Here is an 18239-nt window from a genome sequence, read left to right as displayed (position 1 = left end):
CACCTGTCATTGGGGAAATACAAAGATCATCTTACACCTACTCAAATGACTAATATTTAAAATGTGACCGCTTCACATAAATTGGAATATTGAAGTGTTCACACACTGTTGGTGGGCCTATTTTAAACACACATACATAACAACAACAACAACAACAGTTTCTTCTTATGGTAAACACTGTGATTCAACATTTGAGCTTGAAATCACCCCAAGAGAACTAAGTGCTTATGTACAAGATGTTTGTCCAGAGTGATCGTGCTAGCTGTCTTCATAGTGGCCTTCAGACGGGGCCATCCGGATGTCCCATCAGGAGTGTGTTCATATAGTAGATTCTATTCACCAAGGAATAATGGATGAATACATGCAGTGGTATGAAAGCATCTTACAGGTGATTACTTAAAGCAGAAAACAGAAACTCACAGGGCTGTTTACTGTCTAGTTGCAGCATAGTGGCTGTTTCTAGGGACTGAGGATACACTGGTGAGAACTTGAGGCCACCAAAGTTGGAAAGGTTAAGCCATCAAGGACTAAAGATCTGTACCTGTATAAATTGAGTCTCACAATAGAAATACAACTGGGGTTATTTTTGTTAGGGAGTAGGCATAGACTATTCATTGCAAGTAGTTACATTACATATTGTAAGTAGTATAAATTACGCGAAATGTTGTCATCTTAAGGTAGAGTAACTGGACCGGAGCGAGGTGGATGTCCAGCTTTGCCTAGTGAAGTTCATAAGTCAGAGCACTTAACAAAGATAACATGAAAGACGAATGGCACAAGCTGATACTTTTTAGAATTGCTACTCATAAAATCCTTAAAAAATTTTATCCTTAAATTTTGTTCTAATTACATTGCTGCTTTTATCAATATATTTCTAACAGATGTATCGGCCCTGAGAATTAAACTTATGGTGACACACATTCTCCACAAAAAGCGTTCTACTGCTAAGCTGTGCCCAGCGCAGTTATTTACCTGCTGTATGCATGCATGTATGTGTGTGTGTGTGTTGTACTTACGGAAACCAGAGGACAATTTGTGGAAGTCAATTTTTTTCTGCCATGTGGGTTCCATGATTCAAATTCAGATTGTAAGTCTCAGAGGCTTAAAAAAGTAGTTTTATTACAAGTTGTGAATTTAACCAGTTTTAAGATTAGGAAATGCAAGCAATCCCAGAATCATTCAGTTTGTATAGGGATTTGGGGAGGGACTAATGCTCAGCCCTAGGGCCTGTGTGTCCTAGATAGGCACTCTACCACCGAGCTTTCCATCCAGCTCATCCACTAATTTATATTTGTAATTTCATCACCGACGTAAAGAGAAGCTTTTTCTTGTCATCCTATACAAACGTGTTCAATGGTATCTTTTTTTTTCATACTTTGTTTTTCTGTATGACATGCTGTGGTCATCTTGTCATAAGATGATAAGGTTAAAAGACTGCTACAGGTAGTCGCCATGGATGGAAGGAGATTAGAACCCAGGGAAAGAGGTGAAGTGACCTGCAGTTGACAGCTGACCATTGGGCATGCTCTGCAGTCATGTAAGGGAGGTGTCCCCATATGAATATGGTCTCATTCTCACAGTGCTGATACTCTCTTGAGATGATTTCCACATGAACATCATTCACCTTCCCAACACCTCCCTACCCAAGACTTTCACTTAACGGCGGCTTGGTCTGTTTGAAGGCCACGCGCTCAGCCCAGCCCACAGCTCATTTGTCGTTAGATCAAGGCGGAGCCGTGGAGCTGCCCCTCCTGCTTTGCTCACTTTGTGGCAGATCACTTCCCCACACAGTAACACTGCCTTTAGTTTTAGGGTGGCGGACATTCAGTACATTTTCAAAATCAAATTGGCCAAAGGACATGCTGGAGGCTAGAGTGACGTGCTTCAATATACGGGAACTAACGGGTTACTAAGGAGTACAAGTAAAAGACAAGGTTTACAGATAATTGGACAGCAAACTTTTAAAGAGTTTATGAAGTAATGTATGTGAGAAGGAAGACAGTGGTCTCAAGGTCAAGAGGCAGCTAGCACCTGGGTGTCTGCCAAGTGTAAGTCGGTGCTCTAGTGTGCTCGGGTGTGCTGTGGACTTGGGCAGTAAGCTGCTAAACAGCAGGCTCGTGTCCTGGTCATGCAGATATAGGCCCAAGAGGTACAAGTTCTAAACAGTCATTTTTTTACAACTTAAGCAAGTCTGTAGGTGTCAGCTGATTCAGAATGATAATAAACTTTTCATAAAAGTTAGCTGATATGTTTTATTAGCCTATACTGTACAAAATAAGTGTTTGTTTCATTAAGTCTTTTCAAGTTTGCAGGTAATGCAGTTTGATCATAACACCCCATACCTTCCTTTTAAGTGTGGCATGAAGTGTCTTGCGTGTAATCCCCTTGTAAGACTCCTTGTAATCCCCACTATCACAAAATGCCACTATTATTGTTATTGAGATATAACAGTGAATAATAGTAATATATTTAATATACACTAAAGCTTATGGTATGTTGTCATCCTGAACTGAAGTAGCTTTCTCATCCGTGGTCATATTTAAATGCCAAGAAATACAGATTCGTGTCTTCAAGGAGTGACTTAGAATTTCATGTTAATGTACTGTACTCTTTTCAATAGGAAGTACTTAAACAGCTACAGGGAAGTATTGAAGATGAAACTATGACTTCTTCTGGACAGATTGACTTACTAGAACGTCTTAAAGGTACTTTTTTTTTAAGTATTTTAAAAATACTGTTTTAGACTCAGCATGACAACTGATTGAAGTTCAGCTGCTCTCAGTTTGAACACTGGTCTCAGCTTGTTCCTCCTACTTCCATGTTTGGTCATAGCTCTTGAATGCAAATAGATAGAAGGTCTGTTTGCCCGTTGTTTTAAATGTATGATTTTAAGTTTTCATCTTGGAAATTCTGAGCTACTTTTTAAATTCATTGCATTTGACTAGTCACTAGATATGCTTCAATATGCCATGTCTCACAAGACTCCCTTGGCAGGTGGATTCAAGGGCTATTGTCTTTTGTGTTCCATCTGGGATGGAGGTGATAGCTTTTCCTATGCCGTTTCTAATAGGATCTGTTTTAAAATGTCTTTCTCACTTTGTTGCCTAGAAATTCTAGTGTCAGACAGGGACCCTGCTTAGTAATAATTGAAACTAGAATAATTGCTTTTTGAGTCCCTAAATATTATCACAGGGAATCTAAGGATGGACATTTTGTGTAATTCCCATTAACATACTTGTTTTCTTCATGATTCAAGCTGACTTTGCAAGGGAAATTATGACTATTCTAAATAATTATTTATTCAGCCTTGTATATTTGTAGTTAAAATATAAACCTGAGACTTCTTTTAAAATAATGTAGTAGCTTTAGGAATATTTTACATGACATAAAGCAGTTACTACATAAGAATTTGTCTCTGCTTAGAATTTAACTTAGATAGCAATTTTCCTGGAGTGAAACTACGCTCAAAAATGTCCCTTCGCTCCTATGGGAGTCGGGAAGGGTCGGTATCCAGCCGTTCTGGAGAGTGCAGTCCTGTTCCCATGGGGTCCTTCCCAAGAAGAGCGTTTGTAAATGGAAGCAGAGAAAGTACTGGATATTTGGAAGAGCTTGAAAAAGAAAGGTAACATTTGTTCCTATGTAGTAGGTATGACATGTGCATGGAAGTGCCTTTGTGTTTCTAATCTAAGATACAGAGGACAGGCTGACCGCGGGTTCCTTTTGTCTCCGCTTCTCTGTGGCAAATGCTCTTGGCTCATGTTTGGCATCATTTATCTCTTGCCAGTTCCTACCCATTTATTTTCTTACGATTAAGGTTGCTTATCTTTGAGATTATTTCTGAGGAAAGGTGATCTCAGTAAGATATGCAGCCTTCTGCATGCATTTGTACTCATTATGAGTGTTTCTCAAGGAAACACCAAACAGAATTTTAAAAATATCATCAGAGTGGGAAGCATCTTCTCATGTGGCCAAATTCCAGATTCCATAATAGAAAACATTCACAGATCTGACTACATGAAAATCCAAATTTTCCAAATAACAAAACTATTATTTTTGTTATTATAAGTGATAAATTGAAAAAATGTATATGCAACCTAGTGACTAAGTATTGCCGTTCTCAATATAGAAGTCCTCTAAATAAGAAGCAAAGTTACAGAAAAGGGAGGGTTGCAAACTCAGAAAAATAGTCTCATGTACAGTAAGATAAATCAATTAAAATCATGGTGATATTCTGGAGGTTTATAAATTCAGATATGGAAGATATTAAAAGTTGTGTTGTAGCTGGGCGTAGTGGCACACGCCTTTAATTCCAGGACTTGGAAGACAGAGGCAGGAAGAGCTCTTTGAGTTCTAGGGCAATCTGGGCAGTTGTACAGAAAAACCCCGTCTTGAAAAACCAAACCAAACAAAACACACACACACAAAGTTGTGTCATATACTTAAATTCATGAAAATTTGTGTTATAAGTTGGTATAACACCTTACTGGAATGGTAAGTTAAAATGCATGGGCCCTCAGAATTTATTATGGAATGAAGTACTTTATTATTATTACATAAAGACAGCCATGTAATATTTATGTTAATAGGAAAATATTTAAAAGATGCTAAGTGCTCCCCAGCAAAGAACTGGCTGGCCATAGTATGTCTCCTTTATGGGTTCATCAATATTGTTGAGATACATGGGCTATTAGCCAGGTAGGTCTTTTGTTCTCACGTGGTATGGACCCCCCCCCCCGGTAAATTTTTTAAGTGAAAAAATGTATAGGGCAACATATGCTAATAATAGAATATTTATATTTTTAAACATACATGTAATTATGCACATTATTCTGTGCATCTTTATAGAAAACTTCTGGAAACAGCACAAGAAAATTATAACATACATTGCTTTGGGAAAAGAACCATACAAAACAATAAGGAGCTTGAACTTTTGTAATCCTCTTGAGTTTTATCTTAGTAACTGTATTTTGTTTATATTTATAATGGTAAGGTATATGGTGGGTCTGGTTCTTCAGGAATTACATAAATTCATCGAGATTCCAAGCTAAGTTCCTCTATGCAGAGCAGCTTTCTCTGACTGCAGATGTGATAGGTCTGTTCACAGTGTTGTTGCAGCTCAGCAGCTGACATCACGCTTTCCCAGCGTCATTGCTGCTGGCCTAACTCCTTTAGTGTTAATGTTTGTTCTTCCTAACAAACTTTGAACTTGGTGCTGTCCACACCCTTCACTTACTTCTTAGACTGTATGAAAGCAAGCCCTCTGCTAAAGCTTGTTATTGGTCAGGTTGAGAACCGTCTTACTCAGGGAAGGAACACTCTTGGCACCCAGATGTCAGTGAGTATGAATCTGTAAGTTCTACTACACAATCCAAGTCAGATTTTTCACCAGTTCACTATCGTTTTACAGTGACAGCTGGAGAGTTATTCTTAGGCAATATGCAGTAGCTTGTGTAAATTTACCTTTCTTTTAAACACAGATCATTACTCCTTGCTGATCTTGACAAAGAAGAAAAGGAAAAAGACTGGTATTATGCTCAACTTCAGAACCTCACGAAAAGAATAGATAGTCTGCCTTTAACTGAAAACGTAAGTACCTGGGCAGCACAGCTTAGATTGACTAACTTGATCTTTTAAAGTTCTCAGATTATATATGAAGAATTTGAGATAACTGCATATCTAATGATTTATAAATTATAATGTGTCTTAATTAGCTATTAACCTAAGTATATAATGGTTAGTAAGCATTTCTTGTTTTTTTTGTTCCATTTGTTTGTTTTTGTGGGGTTTGGTTCTAGTTTTAACACAGGGTGTCCTGTACCCTGGGCTGACTTCAGACTCGCTGTAAAGCTGAAGAGGACCTGATCCTCCCAAGTGCTGGGAGTGGAGTGCAGGCCTGCCTCACCATGCCAGCTCGTTGACAGCTTCCGTTTACTGTGTACCAACAGATGCTTATTTTAATCCCCATGAGTTTGGATCCAGATTCTACTAGATAACTGCATGTTTAATTGTTAGAAACATTAAACCATCTGCTTGGGTTTTTCTGTACAATGCAGGAATCCTGCCAGATAGTTTTTACAACTAAACTATCCTGGAAGGCAGTTTGAACCTTACTCTCTCTAGGTGCAAGTGCCAGTAGCTAGAGTCATGGATCTTACTGTTCTGTGAATTCTTGACTCCCTTTAGCAAATACTCCTGTGTTTAAAATTTTGAAAACGGAGGCCAGTGAGATGCCCAGCAGGTAAAGGGGCTTTTATGCCTACTTGGCATCCTGAGTTCAGTCCCAGGAATTCACCTGGTGGTAGGAGAAAACTAACTTCCATAAACGGTCTCCTGACTTCCACATTCCTGCTGTGCCATGCACATGCATTTGTGCACACACGTGCACACACACACACAAACAAATAGTTAAAAATAATCCTGCAGACTTGTCCCTCTCTGTGTTAACTTTTACTCATGGGATAACCTATATTAAGGATGTTTCTAAGAGTCGGGTGCACCTTTATTGCCCAACATGCATATAACTCTGGGTCAACCCCAGGAACATCATAAACTGGATACAATAATACATGCCTGTAATGGCTGGCCAGCACAGTTCCAGAGATGGGCCTGACTGAGGCAGTGGGGGAAATGAAGAAAAGACAAGCACACATGAACACACAGAAATAGTGGACTGGGTTCTCTGATGGAGAATGTTAAACAAGGAGGTGAGGCTATTGCAGATGTAGTAGGAGCAGTGTCTGTGGGGGAGCAGTCTTCAAGCCATAAACACCCAAAGGGAGAGCATTATGGTGGGCATTCAGACCAGGAGGGAAGGCTTTGCCATTTCCTGTGGGTCTGGGCTATGGGGATTTTGACATAGCCTTGCCCATGTTAACAATACAGATTTGCTCAGAATTTCACATCCTTGGGCCTCTCTCTGTTCCCCACATGTACTCTTAACACTCGGGGATTTGAGGCAGCGGTGTCAGAAATGCACAGAGCTAGAGAGAGCTCAACAGTTAGGAGCACGCCCTGCTCCTCTGCAGGACCTGGACTTGCTTCCCAGCACCCACGTAGAAATTCATAACAATCTATAACTTCCGTCCTCAGAGACCTGACACCCTCTTCTGGCCTTGTAGGCACTAAGCACACACAAGGTATACATGTATACATGCATGCAAAATACTCGTACACGTAAATTAAAAAATAATAACTCTTAAAAAAATAAACTGAAGGTCACCCTCAGCTATATAGTAATTTGAGGCCAGTCTGGGATATATGAAGTCCTGTTCAAAAATAAAAGAGAAAAGAAAGCTTCTGAAATACATTAAGAATCTCAAGACTATATCTTTCATCAATATTTTACGTGATATTTAAAAAGGGGAAATGAGCCAGGTGTGTGGCTTGTGCTCATAACCACAGTATTCCAGGATGCTGACCCTGAGGGTGTTTGTGAAGCCAAAGTCTCGGCTGCGGTAAGATTCTGCCTCAGTGTAGCCTGTGCTCTCAGCTTCAGCTCTTTCTTCCTCGTAGAAGTATTGAGAGAACACAGTAGACAGAAGCCTTTCAGAATATAGCTAACTGGGTTTCCTGAGTTTACTAGTTAGAACTCCAGGCTTGAAGGGAGAAGGACCCCTCTTCCTGCAGTGCCCTTCAGATTCCCCCTGACCACTAAGACATCATACACAGGGAAAGACGGCTGCTGGGGAGTTTATAATGAATGAAAATTAAGAGATCCAGAAGGGTTGATGAGATTTTTCAATTTTTTTTATCATTTTTTTTATAAATATTTATTTATTATGTATACAATATTCTGTCTGTGTGCATGTCTGCAGGCCAGAAGAGGACACCAGACCTCATTACAGATGGTTGTGAGCCACCATGTGGTTGCTGGGAATTGAACTCAGGACCTTTGGAAGAGCAGGCAGTGCTCTTAACCACTGAGCCATCTCTCCAGCCCCCTTTAATCATTGACTATGATTGGAGAATATACAAAATCCAGAGCCCTGTTGTCTCCATGAAATCAGGGTCAAGAAAGGGCTTTGGTATATTTTACAACTCAAGAGCTGTGGGTTACTGTCGGAAGTAAAGATGGGCTGTCAAATTCCTTAAGTAATCATGTTTAATAGAATATACCAGAATATGTAATCATTATGGGCCATTAATAGCATTAGTAAATTTAAACTTGCTTATATTTTATAACCATTTACTATAGTTTGCTTTCTTTTTGGGAAAACAAGTTAACAAACTTTATTTCCACTTGTTCCATGTGGAAATATTGACCTGTTTATCAAAATACCGCACTACTTACTATTAGAAATAGTTTCTAACACTAGCTCTCTGTCGATGCAAAAATCCCAATCATGCCAAATCAAAACAAGCCGAATGAAAAGCTATCCAGGTTTGATAGGACTCCTGCGCTCTCAGGTGGCCCCGAGGGGAACTGACCTCCTCTGGGGAGGGATCAAGGTTTGGTGGGCTACCTTGACCCTCCTCGGGTAGGTGGCAAGGGGCACAGGGGCAGGGCCTCCAAAGATGGAGGCCAGAGACTGGGATTACACTTACCAACTCGAAACCATATTATCATGACATGCTCTGTCCCTTTTAGCATGTTGGAAAGTGGAGGACAAATAGAGAAATAATAATATAGACTCAGAGAGAGTAAGAAATGGCATTCAGTGGGGGTGTGGTGATACTTCCCTTGAGTCTCAAAAGCCCAGCACTTGGAAGACAGAGGAGGCAGGTTTCTGTAATTTCAAGTCCCGCCTGGTCTATGTAGTGGCTTCAGGCCAACCAAAGCTGCATAGTGAGACCCTGTCTCTAAATAAATAACTAACATGCAGACCATTTGGTATGCCTGCAAGAATGCATTCTGAACATGAGTGTTTTGTTTGAGGGCAATTTAAAAAGACATCAGTCTGGAGTCATTGGGCACTCACAGCAGGAGCAGTTCCCTCCATACAGCATGAGGAGTGTGAGCAGTCTCACAGCCTTGCTTCGTTCTCCCATGGCTCCTGGTGTCTCTGCTGACTGCTCTGCTCTCACTTCATAGTCTGCCCTTTTTATGCCTTTGTACACCTGGCAGCTATCCCAGTGTGAGGACCAGTGAAGGGTTAACACCACTTTGTAAAGTACTGCCACAGTCGGTGTTGATTTTGTCGGGCTAGTAATATTTATTTTAGATATAGGCTTTTTTGTTTCTTACTTCATTTTCTTCATTCTAAAAACAGAGTTTTTATCTCTATTTAGCCTGTACACTTTAGTCAGTTAATGCTTACCTTAAAACTAAAACATTAAGAGTAATGAATGCCTGTTTTTGAGTCTTCCCCCAATGTTGTCTATGTTAATATACTAGTTTTTGTTTTGTTTTGTCTGAGACAGAGTTTCATGTAGCCCAGTTCTCTTGTGCAGCCAAGGATGATCTTGAACCTCTGATCCTCTTTGCCTCCACTTGCTGAGGGCTGGGATTCCAGGTCTGTGCCATCACACCTGGGTTTATGTGGCATGTTAGGTAGGTATTCTGCTAACTGAGCTACATCTGCTGTCCAGAATAGTAGTTTTAAGAGTTGAAAGCAGGGCTGGCGAGATGGCTCAGAGGTTAAGAGCACTGACTGCTATTCCGGAGGTCCTGAGTTCGATTCCCAGCAACCACATGGTGGCTGACAACCATCTGTAATGAGATCTGGTGCCCTCTTCTGGCTTGAGGGCATACATGGAGGCTGAACACCGTGTACATAATAAATAAATAAATTAAAAAAAAAAAAGAGTTGAAAGCAGTTCCTCGGGGCTGTGGGATGTAGTTCAGCGGTACTGTGCCTGCCTAGTGTGCATAAGGGTCTGGTTGACCCCTGGCATCACAAAAATCAACTAATCAGGTGCCTCTTCCGCAGGGAAAAGTCATAAGGGTCCACTTTAATTGGACCAATTGCCTGTTTTCAACGCAACAGTCTTAAGTTGATCATGTTTTACTTTGAGGCGGCTCTGAATCTTCATTAGGAATGCCAGCTACTCCTGGTGCCCGTACTCAGGTTTAGGATTCCTTGGAGAAAAAAATAGATTTCTCAAGTATGGTGACTCACATAGTCATTTACTCAACTTTTCAGTTGACATTTGTGTGTTCTTTGGTTTTACTAATAGACAGTGAGAAATTAATACGTTATTTGTGGTTTTAGTTTTCCCTACAAACAGATATGACAAGAAGACAACTGGAATATGAAGCAAGGCAGATCAGGGCTGCAATGGAGGAGCAGCTTGGCACCTGCCAGGACATGGAGAAGCGAGCACAGGTGAATGGCATCTTCCCACACTGCACACGTCACAACTCTGATGATGTTCTTAAACTCCATACTGCAGCTAGGGTGTAGTTCAGTGACGGAGCACTGGCCTCTCCTACAAGGCCTTCAGTCCACCCTCCAGCACCATCAAGGAAAGGACTTCAAAGCCTGTCTCGTGTCGGCACTGTTTACAGGGTGACAATTTTTTGTGACTGTTGGCCACGGTAACCAGTATTGACATCACTCTGCCTCTGCTTATTTCTGCATAGAATCACAGGGGAGGTGCTGATTTCCTGGCAGCCAATAACTAGTTTCAGCTGCTTTGAGATTGTTATTTCTTGTAATCTAAGTTTGTGTGGTAACATTCAGAAGTTTTCCAAAAAATAAAAATAGAAGCAGCAGCAGTCCATGTTTGAGAAACAAAGGAGGCATGAAGAAACCCTGAGGGAAGACGGCCTGCTGCGGGTGAGGATGAGAGTAAACCACACTGAGGTCAGAAGAACATGGCCTGATTTTACTGTTGAGCACTTGTGTGTGAACACAAATGTGTGACGGCCTAGTGGTCTAGGCCTGTAAAACCATCCACACTGCCGTCATCCCAGCCCGGCCCGCCCCGTCTGCTCCAAAGTGAGCATGGGGAATTTTTTATTTTTGCTTTTTTAAAAAACTTTTAAGACATATTGGAAGAACATTCAAAGATTATATTTAAATAGCAACTAGTAGGACAAATTAATATTTGTATAGTGGTATAGATACATGCTTGTATTCTGTAAAGTTGATCTTGTCTTTAAGTTTTTTCATATAATATATTTTGGTCACATCCTTTCCCCTTCTTCAACTCCTCCAAGATCCACTTCATATTCTCTCTCTTAAAACAAAAATAAAACCAAAATGGGGAGGAAGAAAGAAACCAAAATACATGGAGCCCATTTCACATTGTCTAAATAGTTATTCCTGAGCAAGTGGTCAGCCCTGGGATGTGACTGATGGACCCAGTGTCTCTCTCTCTATTAAGAAAATTGGGCAGCCCTCTCCCAATAGCTGGTATTACAAATAAATTCTTGGTTAGGAGTGGGATTTATGTTAGAATACGATTGTGTCCGATGTAATAGTTAACACCCATAACATGACACATTTTATAGTTGGGGAGATAACTAAAGTTATGTGCACATACATATGCATGTATGTATTTGTGTTTCTATTAGTTATCAGATTACAATTAGTATATATAGTTCTTGCCTTCCTGCCCACATTGCATTCAGATAGATTAGTTATTTAAATATCAAAAGTAAAGCTTTTATTTTTTGGTTGAAAATATGCACAAACATGTCTCTGATACTGCATAGAAAAGAATTTCTTAAACAAGATGAGATTATAAAATATAAGACTGGTGAAATTTTACTGATTCAAATTAAGAATTTGTCTTCATCAGGAATAATCAGGATAATGACAAGCACGCCTGGGTTATAAATCCACAGAGCTTGGACTAATCTGATTATAACCCAGCGTTCAGGAGACTGAGCAGGAAAGTCGAGTTGGAGGCCAACCTGAGCTCCATACTGAATGAACCCTGTCTCAAAAAGGGGCTCAGATGTTAACACCTCTACCTTAAAAGAAATTTGTTGGTTACTAGTTGTGAAAAATGCTAGCACTTAGTCTTAATGGAAAAGGGCTAAAATTAATAGAAGAAAATGTAGAACGTTTGATGCCTTAAGATTGAAAACTCGGGCTGGAGAGATGGCTCAGAGGTTAAGAGCACTGCCTACTCGTCTAAAGGCCCTGAGTTCAATTCCCAGCAACCACATGGTGGCTCACAACCATCTGTAATGAGATCTGGTATCTTCTTCTGGCCTGCAGGCATGCATGTAAGCAGAATACTGTATAAACAATAAATAAATAAATCTTAAAAAAAAATGAAAACTCTGCAGGTGGTGGTGGCTCACACCTTTAATCCCAGCATGGGGGAGGCAGAGGAAGGCAGATCTCTGTGAGTTTGAGGCCAGCCTGGTCTACAGAGTGAGTTCCAGGACAGCCAGAGCTACACAGAGAAATCCTGTCCGGGGCGGGGGGGGAGGGGGAATGGAAACATAAAAGTAATAAAGATTATTTTCATAAAATTTTAAAGCACCTGTCCTATAAGAATAGAAAGGGAAAATATTTTCAATAGTATAAAGAAATCTAATTAATATCCCTAAAATTTGAGAATCCTAAGGATTAATTCTTGAAGACAGCCCTTGTTTTTAAATGGACAGAGGATTGGCCAACAGTATGTTTAAAGGGTGGAAAAGTCCAGTATGACATGTAGAAATAACTGGTAAATAATTCAGGGAAATTCAAAGCAAAACCCATTCTTGCCCTGCCTTTGTGAAATCTTTTGTTATCAATTTGTTATTTACTTACAGTTTTTGATCCGTGACATCTGGTCTCATAGCATGTCAGCAAAGACTGGAAAGGTGCCTGTTGGGTTGTACTAGAGCCTGCTTCTAGCCTGGTGTGGCGCATGCCTTTAATCCCAGCAGCCACAGATAGTGTACACGTGAGCATACTGTGTTTCAGTGGTTTCTTCAGTGTGAATGCAAGACTGTACCATTGTTGTGGTCCTTGTAAATAAAATAAAAGCAATGTCCCCTTGGAAAGCAAAGGCCAAAGGAACACAGTTCGAGGCCACCCTCACCACACACCTTCTAGCCTTAGTGGACTAACTAAGGAGACCCTGTCCCAAACAAAAGGAATGTTTAGTTGCAGTAGGTACTTTAGGAAACTTCTAAAAATATTGACTTATAACAGGAGTAAATTTGAAGTATGTTAGTTCTGCTATTTAAATAAACCCTGATATAAAACAATGGGTTTTTTTAAATATTTATTTATTTATTATGTATACAATATTCTGTCTGTGTGTATGCCTGCAGGCCAGAAGAGGGCACCAGATCCCATTACAGATGGTTGTGAGCCACCATGTGGTTGCTGGGAATTGAACTCAGGACCTTTGGAAGAGCAGGCAATGCTCTTAACCTCTGAGCCATCTCTCCAGCCCCCAATGTTTTTTTCTTTACAGCTATGTTGTGTTTTATATAAAACTATTACCAGTACACATGTAAGGCAGCTCCACAGGTGTGCACACAGACACATAAAAATAATTGAGTTTCTGATTTGTTCTCTTCTTTTATTTTAGCGAAGAATAGCCAGAATTCAGCAAATAGAAAAGGACATACTTCGTGTACGACAGCTTTTACAGTCCCAAGCAGCTGAAGCAGAGGTTAGTAAACTGCCCTTTTGTTCATGTGTTGATGTCTATAGCTCTTCCCAGAAAAGAAACCCATGTAATTAACGTAACACGATTGAGAAATGGAGCTTCTAGAGAGAGACTTTTCTTTTAAAGGTTCATTTATTTTTTTTATGTGCGTTGGTGTTTTGCCTATATGTCTGTCTATGTTGAGGATGCCAGATACCCTTGAACTAGAGTTACAGACAGTTGTTAGCTGCCATGTGGGTGCTGGGAAATGAACCCAGGGTTCTCTGGAAAAGCAGCCAGTGCTCTTAACTGCTGAGCCATCTCTCCAACTTGGAAACATGTTATACCTTTCAGCAGTTAAAATTTAGTCACTTTAGCGTCGGCTGTCGGTTTCTAGAATGAAATCACCATCTTGGGCTATCATTACCCTGTAAGTGGGCTTTTTCTTATATGTAATTCCTAGTTTTAAAAAAATGATCAAACATTATTGCTTGTAGTTATCCCACAATCCTTATAGAAATGGTAGTAAAAACATTCAATGAAACAGTCACAAACACCAGGGGAAGTGACAGAAGTGAAGTGGAGGCTTTGGCAGAGTTGCCCAGACCTAACTGGTAGAGCTTACAGAGAGTACGACAGCCATGACAGCGTGTGTCATGGAGTCCTTAAGGGTTCCGAGACCGGCTGTTCAGGTCAGCTGTAATGTAAGTGTTAAAGGGGCTGAAATGAGATTAGTTGAAGAGCTGTTTACAAGCAGGTAAGGGGGATGGAGAAATGGCTCAGCAGTTAGAGCCCTGGCTGCTTTTCCAGAAGAACCAGATCAGATTCCCAGTACCTGCCTGGTAGCTCACAACCATCTATAACTCCAGTTCTAGGGGATCTGTGCTCTTTCCTGACCTCCATTGGTAGCAAGCTTGTCCATAGTGCACATACATTCTTTTTGTTGGTGGTGTATCCCTGGTCATCCTGGAACTCACTCTTGTAGACCAGGCTGGCCTCTAACTTCGAGGCCAGCTGCAGTGACCACAGAAGGGGCTGTGTTTCTTAGAGCAACTTGTGTTGCTTCCAGAAGCGTGCTGAAAGACAGGGTTGGAGGAGAGCAGGAGTTTCATCATTAAGTACGTTTTCAGCTAACGATAAATAATTGTAAATTTTTATATAGTATTTGCAGTTTCAGTTATATAGGTTTACTGTAATCTATTCAAAGAGCCTTATCCTTGGGGCGGGGCAACTTATTTTCTGTCAGGATAGAATAGGGGAACAAACAGCAAGCAGCTATGTTGAAATATGTAGCAGTTTTGGGAGCTCGCTTGCTTTTTTAAATTTTATTTTAGTTGTATGGGTGTTTTTCCTTCATGTATGTGTGTGCACCACATGGTGGAGGTGGCTCACGCCTTTAATTCCAGCATTTGGGTGGCAGAGGAATTAAGTTTCAAGGCCAGCCTGGTCAGTGAGCCCCTCTCTCGCAAACAAAAACTCCAAACAGGACAAAGTAGATGAGCTGCTGCCTGGTGCTGTGTGGTCATATGGATGGAATGTAACTAGGCAGGGGAGAACTTACTGTAATGATAAAAATATTCTACAACTTGATTTTGGTGATGCTTGGTAAATTTACTGGCAATCATTCCAATTGAACACTTAATGTGTATATTTTGTGGTACTCAAGTGCTTAAGCAAAACCGCTTTTGTTTGTTTGCCAGGCCAGTGATATCATCCAACATTCAGGAGGCAGAGGGGTCAGAAGTTCAAGGCCAAGCCTCAGCTACATAGCAAGTTCAAGATTAGCCTAAACTACATGAGCCTCTGCCTCAAAAAACACATACTTTCTTCTCAGGCCCATCACCTAGGGCAGGAAACTGTTTCCGTTTTACAGAACCATAGGAATACAGCTTTCGCTGGTTACTAGAAGTCAGCAAGCAATAGCCTCTCTTGGTATGCAGAGACTGTAATTGAGGACAGTCATCCAAGAGTGCAGGTGTGCTTCAGTCTGGGGTCCGTGGGGAAGTAAAGGGACGGGGCACAAAGAGAAACTTCTTCATCTGAACATCAGTCACAGGCAGTCCTTAAGGTTTTTTGTTTTGTTTTGTTTTTCTCTGTATCTTTCTTTCTTAGGCCACTGCACCCAATGAAGAGCAGTGTGTGACTCTGTCGACTGGGCAAGGGAATTGCTCTGTGGCCCTTGTAAATTTCCTTTGCTGAGCGTCAATCACAGGCAGCCCTTAAGGCTTTTTTTCTGTGTCTTCTCTTTCTTAGACAATCTCACTTAATGGTTTATACTGTTCAATTTATTTTTCTTGTCCTTAGCTCCAGATTCTTAATTCTTAATTCATGCTCCTACCATGTATTACCACTTAGGATTTGCCAAAGACTTTAAATCCAACATATCAAAAACCCAATTAACAGTTGAGTTTGGTGGCAAATACCGTTAATCCCAACACTCAGGAGGCAGAGACTGGCAAATCTGACTTTGAAGCTAGTCTGGTCTACCTAGTGAGTTCCAGGCCAGCCAGGGCTGCAGTGAGACCCTGTGTCACCAAACAGAACAACAGAAGCCCATCTACACCCTGACCGGCTGGCCACCTTCTCCTCATCTATTTCTAAGGACTGTGTGAGCTGAGGAGCATTAGAGTAGTACTCCATATCCTGGAGCCATTGTTGGCTATTTCTACATCGCTGTGGCAAAATAGCAGAAACAGGCAAATGAAGAGAAAGAGTTTGGGATATACAGTCTGTCTTGCTGGATAGGGCTTAGGAGCAAGGGCATGAAGTGACTGGTCTGACTACTTCAGCAGTCCGGAAAAGGAGACGGGAATGCCGGTGCCTTGTGCTTTCTCCTTTTTCCCCTTTTTAGTCAGTCAGAAACCCCAGCTCCTAAGTGGTACCGTCTCTTTCAGGAAAGGTCTTCCTGTCTCCTAATTGATTCCACCCTAACCCTCAGGTGGCATGGCTGCCTCATAACACAAAGTGCACTTAGTCCTTCTCTAAACGCTCCATAGTCTTATCAGTTCTAACACGGTTCAAAACCCACTCTCTTTGAGACTTAGGGTACTTCCTTAACTTCATAAACAAAGTAACAATTGTAACATTCTTAACAGGTGACATACCGTGTCACAGTAATACAATTGGTGGACTGGACAAAGCTTATTGCAATGATAAAAATATTCTAAAACGGAATTATGGTGCTACTTGGTAAATTTATTGAAAATCACTTAATTGAACACTTAATATATACATTTTGTGGCACTTGACTGCTTAAGCAGAATTGTATGTATTTATTTATTTATTTGCCAAGCCAGTAATGCATTCCTGTTACCCAGCACTCAGAAGGCAAAGGCAGGGAGATCAGTAGTTCAAGGCCAGCCTCAGCTACATAGCAAACATTCCCATTACAACATGAAGGACTGGGAGGATAGCAAGGAAAGATCAAACCAGAGTAAGTGGGAAGCCCAGCATGGCAGATTCCAGATGCTGCCCCGCCTCTCCAGTTCTGCCTCCTGCAGCTTGTGCAGCCTCTGTTAGGGTATTTCTGCTGCACGCGTGCAGCTCTCCTTAGGACACCTCACAGTCTGCCGTCTCTGGATCACTTCACAGCCTCACGAGTGGGCTCTCGGGCCTCCTTGCAGGAACTCTACTCTGCCACGTGTCCACAGCAGTTTCCTGGACTCTTGGTCCAAGTTTTCATGAGCTATAAATCTTGAAGTTGCATGCCTGCAAAACCACATGGGCAACCCTGACCAACTGGCCAGTGTGAGGGGTAGTCTAGCCAGTTCTTACCTTATCTGGGGTGGCCCCTGTGCCCCTTGGCAGCAGAACTTGAGAAACATTTTCCATGGTAGTTTTCAAGTAAGGTGACATTCTCATTTCAGTTTCCCCCTTCCCTATGAGTTTATACTTTTTTACAGGCTGGAGCCTTCAGTGAGTGGAGTATTGCCTGCAAAGAGAATGTGAATTTCATAATTGTGCCAGCCTCTAACATTTTAAACATTTATCTACACTGATCTTTAATCCAACTTCAGACTCTCTGCCTGCTCCTTCGTTTGATAGATTTCACGTTTTTCATATATTTTTGTTCTCTTTCACTGTAAATCTAAGAACAGTGAGTGAAACCATGCCCCAGCCTGTATGTTACGCTGTCTTGAAATTTCCTCCACCAAACAACTTAATTTGTTACCCTTGAATTAAGTCTCACTCCATTTTTCAGGATACAGTCGAAAGCAGCCTTGTTTTTTTGCCAGATATAACACAGCTAGCCTCCAGTACGGTTCCTTTAGAGTCTTTGCTCCTCCTGTGAACCCAGAGAGCACAGTTGTCTGCCTTCCTGTCAGCGTTCTGATCGTCAGCACTCATACCAGAATACCTCATTAAGCCCTGCTTAGCAGTGCTTCTCAACCTGTAGGTCACAACCCTTTGACCGGGGTCACCTGGGGCCATTGGAAAAACACAAATATTTATATTACAATTCGTAATAGTAGAAAAGTTTCAGTTATGAAGTAGCAACGAAAATAATTTTATGGTATGTTTACTAGGTCGATGTCACTTTTATTTCATACAACAGATAGTGGCTACATTAGCAAAGTTTTCTGTTTTACATATCAGTTTTGAAGAGCTTGTCATTTGGTTTCCTATGACCTTTGCAGATGTGCACATATTCTCTGTAAAAAAATGTCTGCACGGGAGCTATTGTAAGCCTAGGTGTTAGTCTAACTGCTATATTTGCAGCAGCACCATTAAATGCCACAGTCATGTGACCTTGC

At 41.1% G+C, this 18239-nt stretch overlaps 1 protein-coding gene across 8 annotated transcripts in view; it reads left to right on the top strand.

Annotated features, from left to right (window-relative positions):
* Positions 1-18239, top strand: part of LOC121453526 (adenomatous polyposis coli protein) — a 92634-nt gene that overhangs the window by 44947 nt on the left and 29448 nt on the right. For all 8 annotated transcript variants that reach the window (XM_041660392.1, XM_041660391.1, XM_041660387.1 and 5 more), the window contains 5 exons: positions 2621-2705; positions 3424-3622; positions 5478-5586; positions 10152-10265; positions 13426-13509. In XM_041660392.1, coding sequence (XP_041516326.1) covers positions 2621-2705; positions 3424-3622; positions 5478-5586; positions 10152-10265; positions 13426-13509 — 591 coding nt within the window. The remainder of the gene's footprint in view (positions 1-2620; positions 2706-3423; positions 3623-5477; positions 5587-10151; positions 10266-13425; positions 13510-18239) is intronic.

The sequence above is a fragment of the Microtus oregoni genome, unplaced genomic scaffold (assembly GCF_018167655.1).
Source record: "Microtus oregoni isolate MIOR12 unplaced genomic scaffold, Mior012 000011F_ref0000422, whole genome shotgun sequence".
NCBI lineage: Eukaryota > Metazoa > Chordata > Mammalia > Rodentia > Cricetidae > Microtus > Microtus oregoni.
The sequence above is the reverse complement of the archived record's forward strand: the minus strand, read 5'-3'. Positions and strand labels throughout refer to the sequence as shown.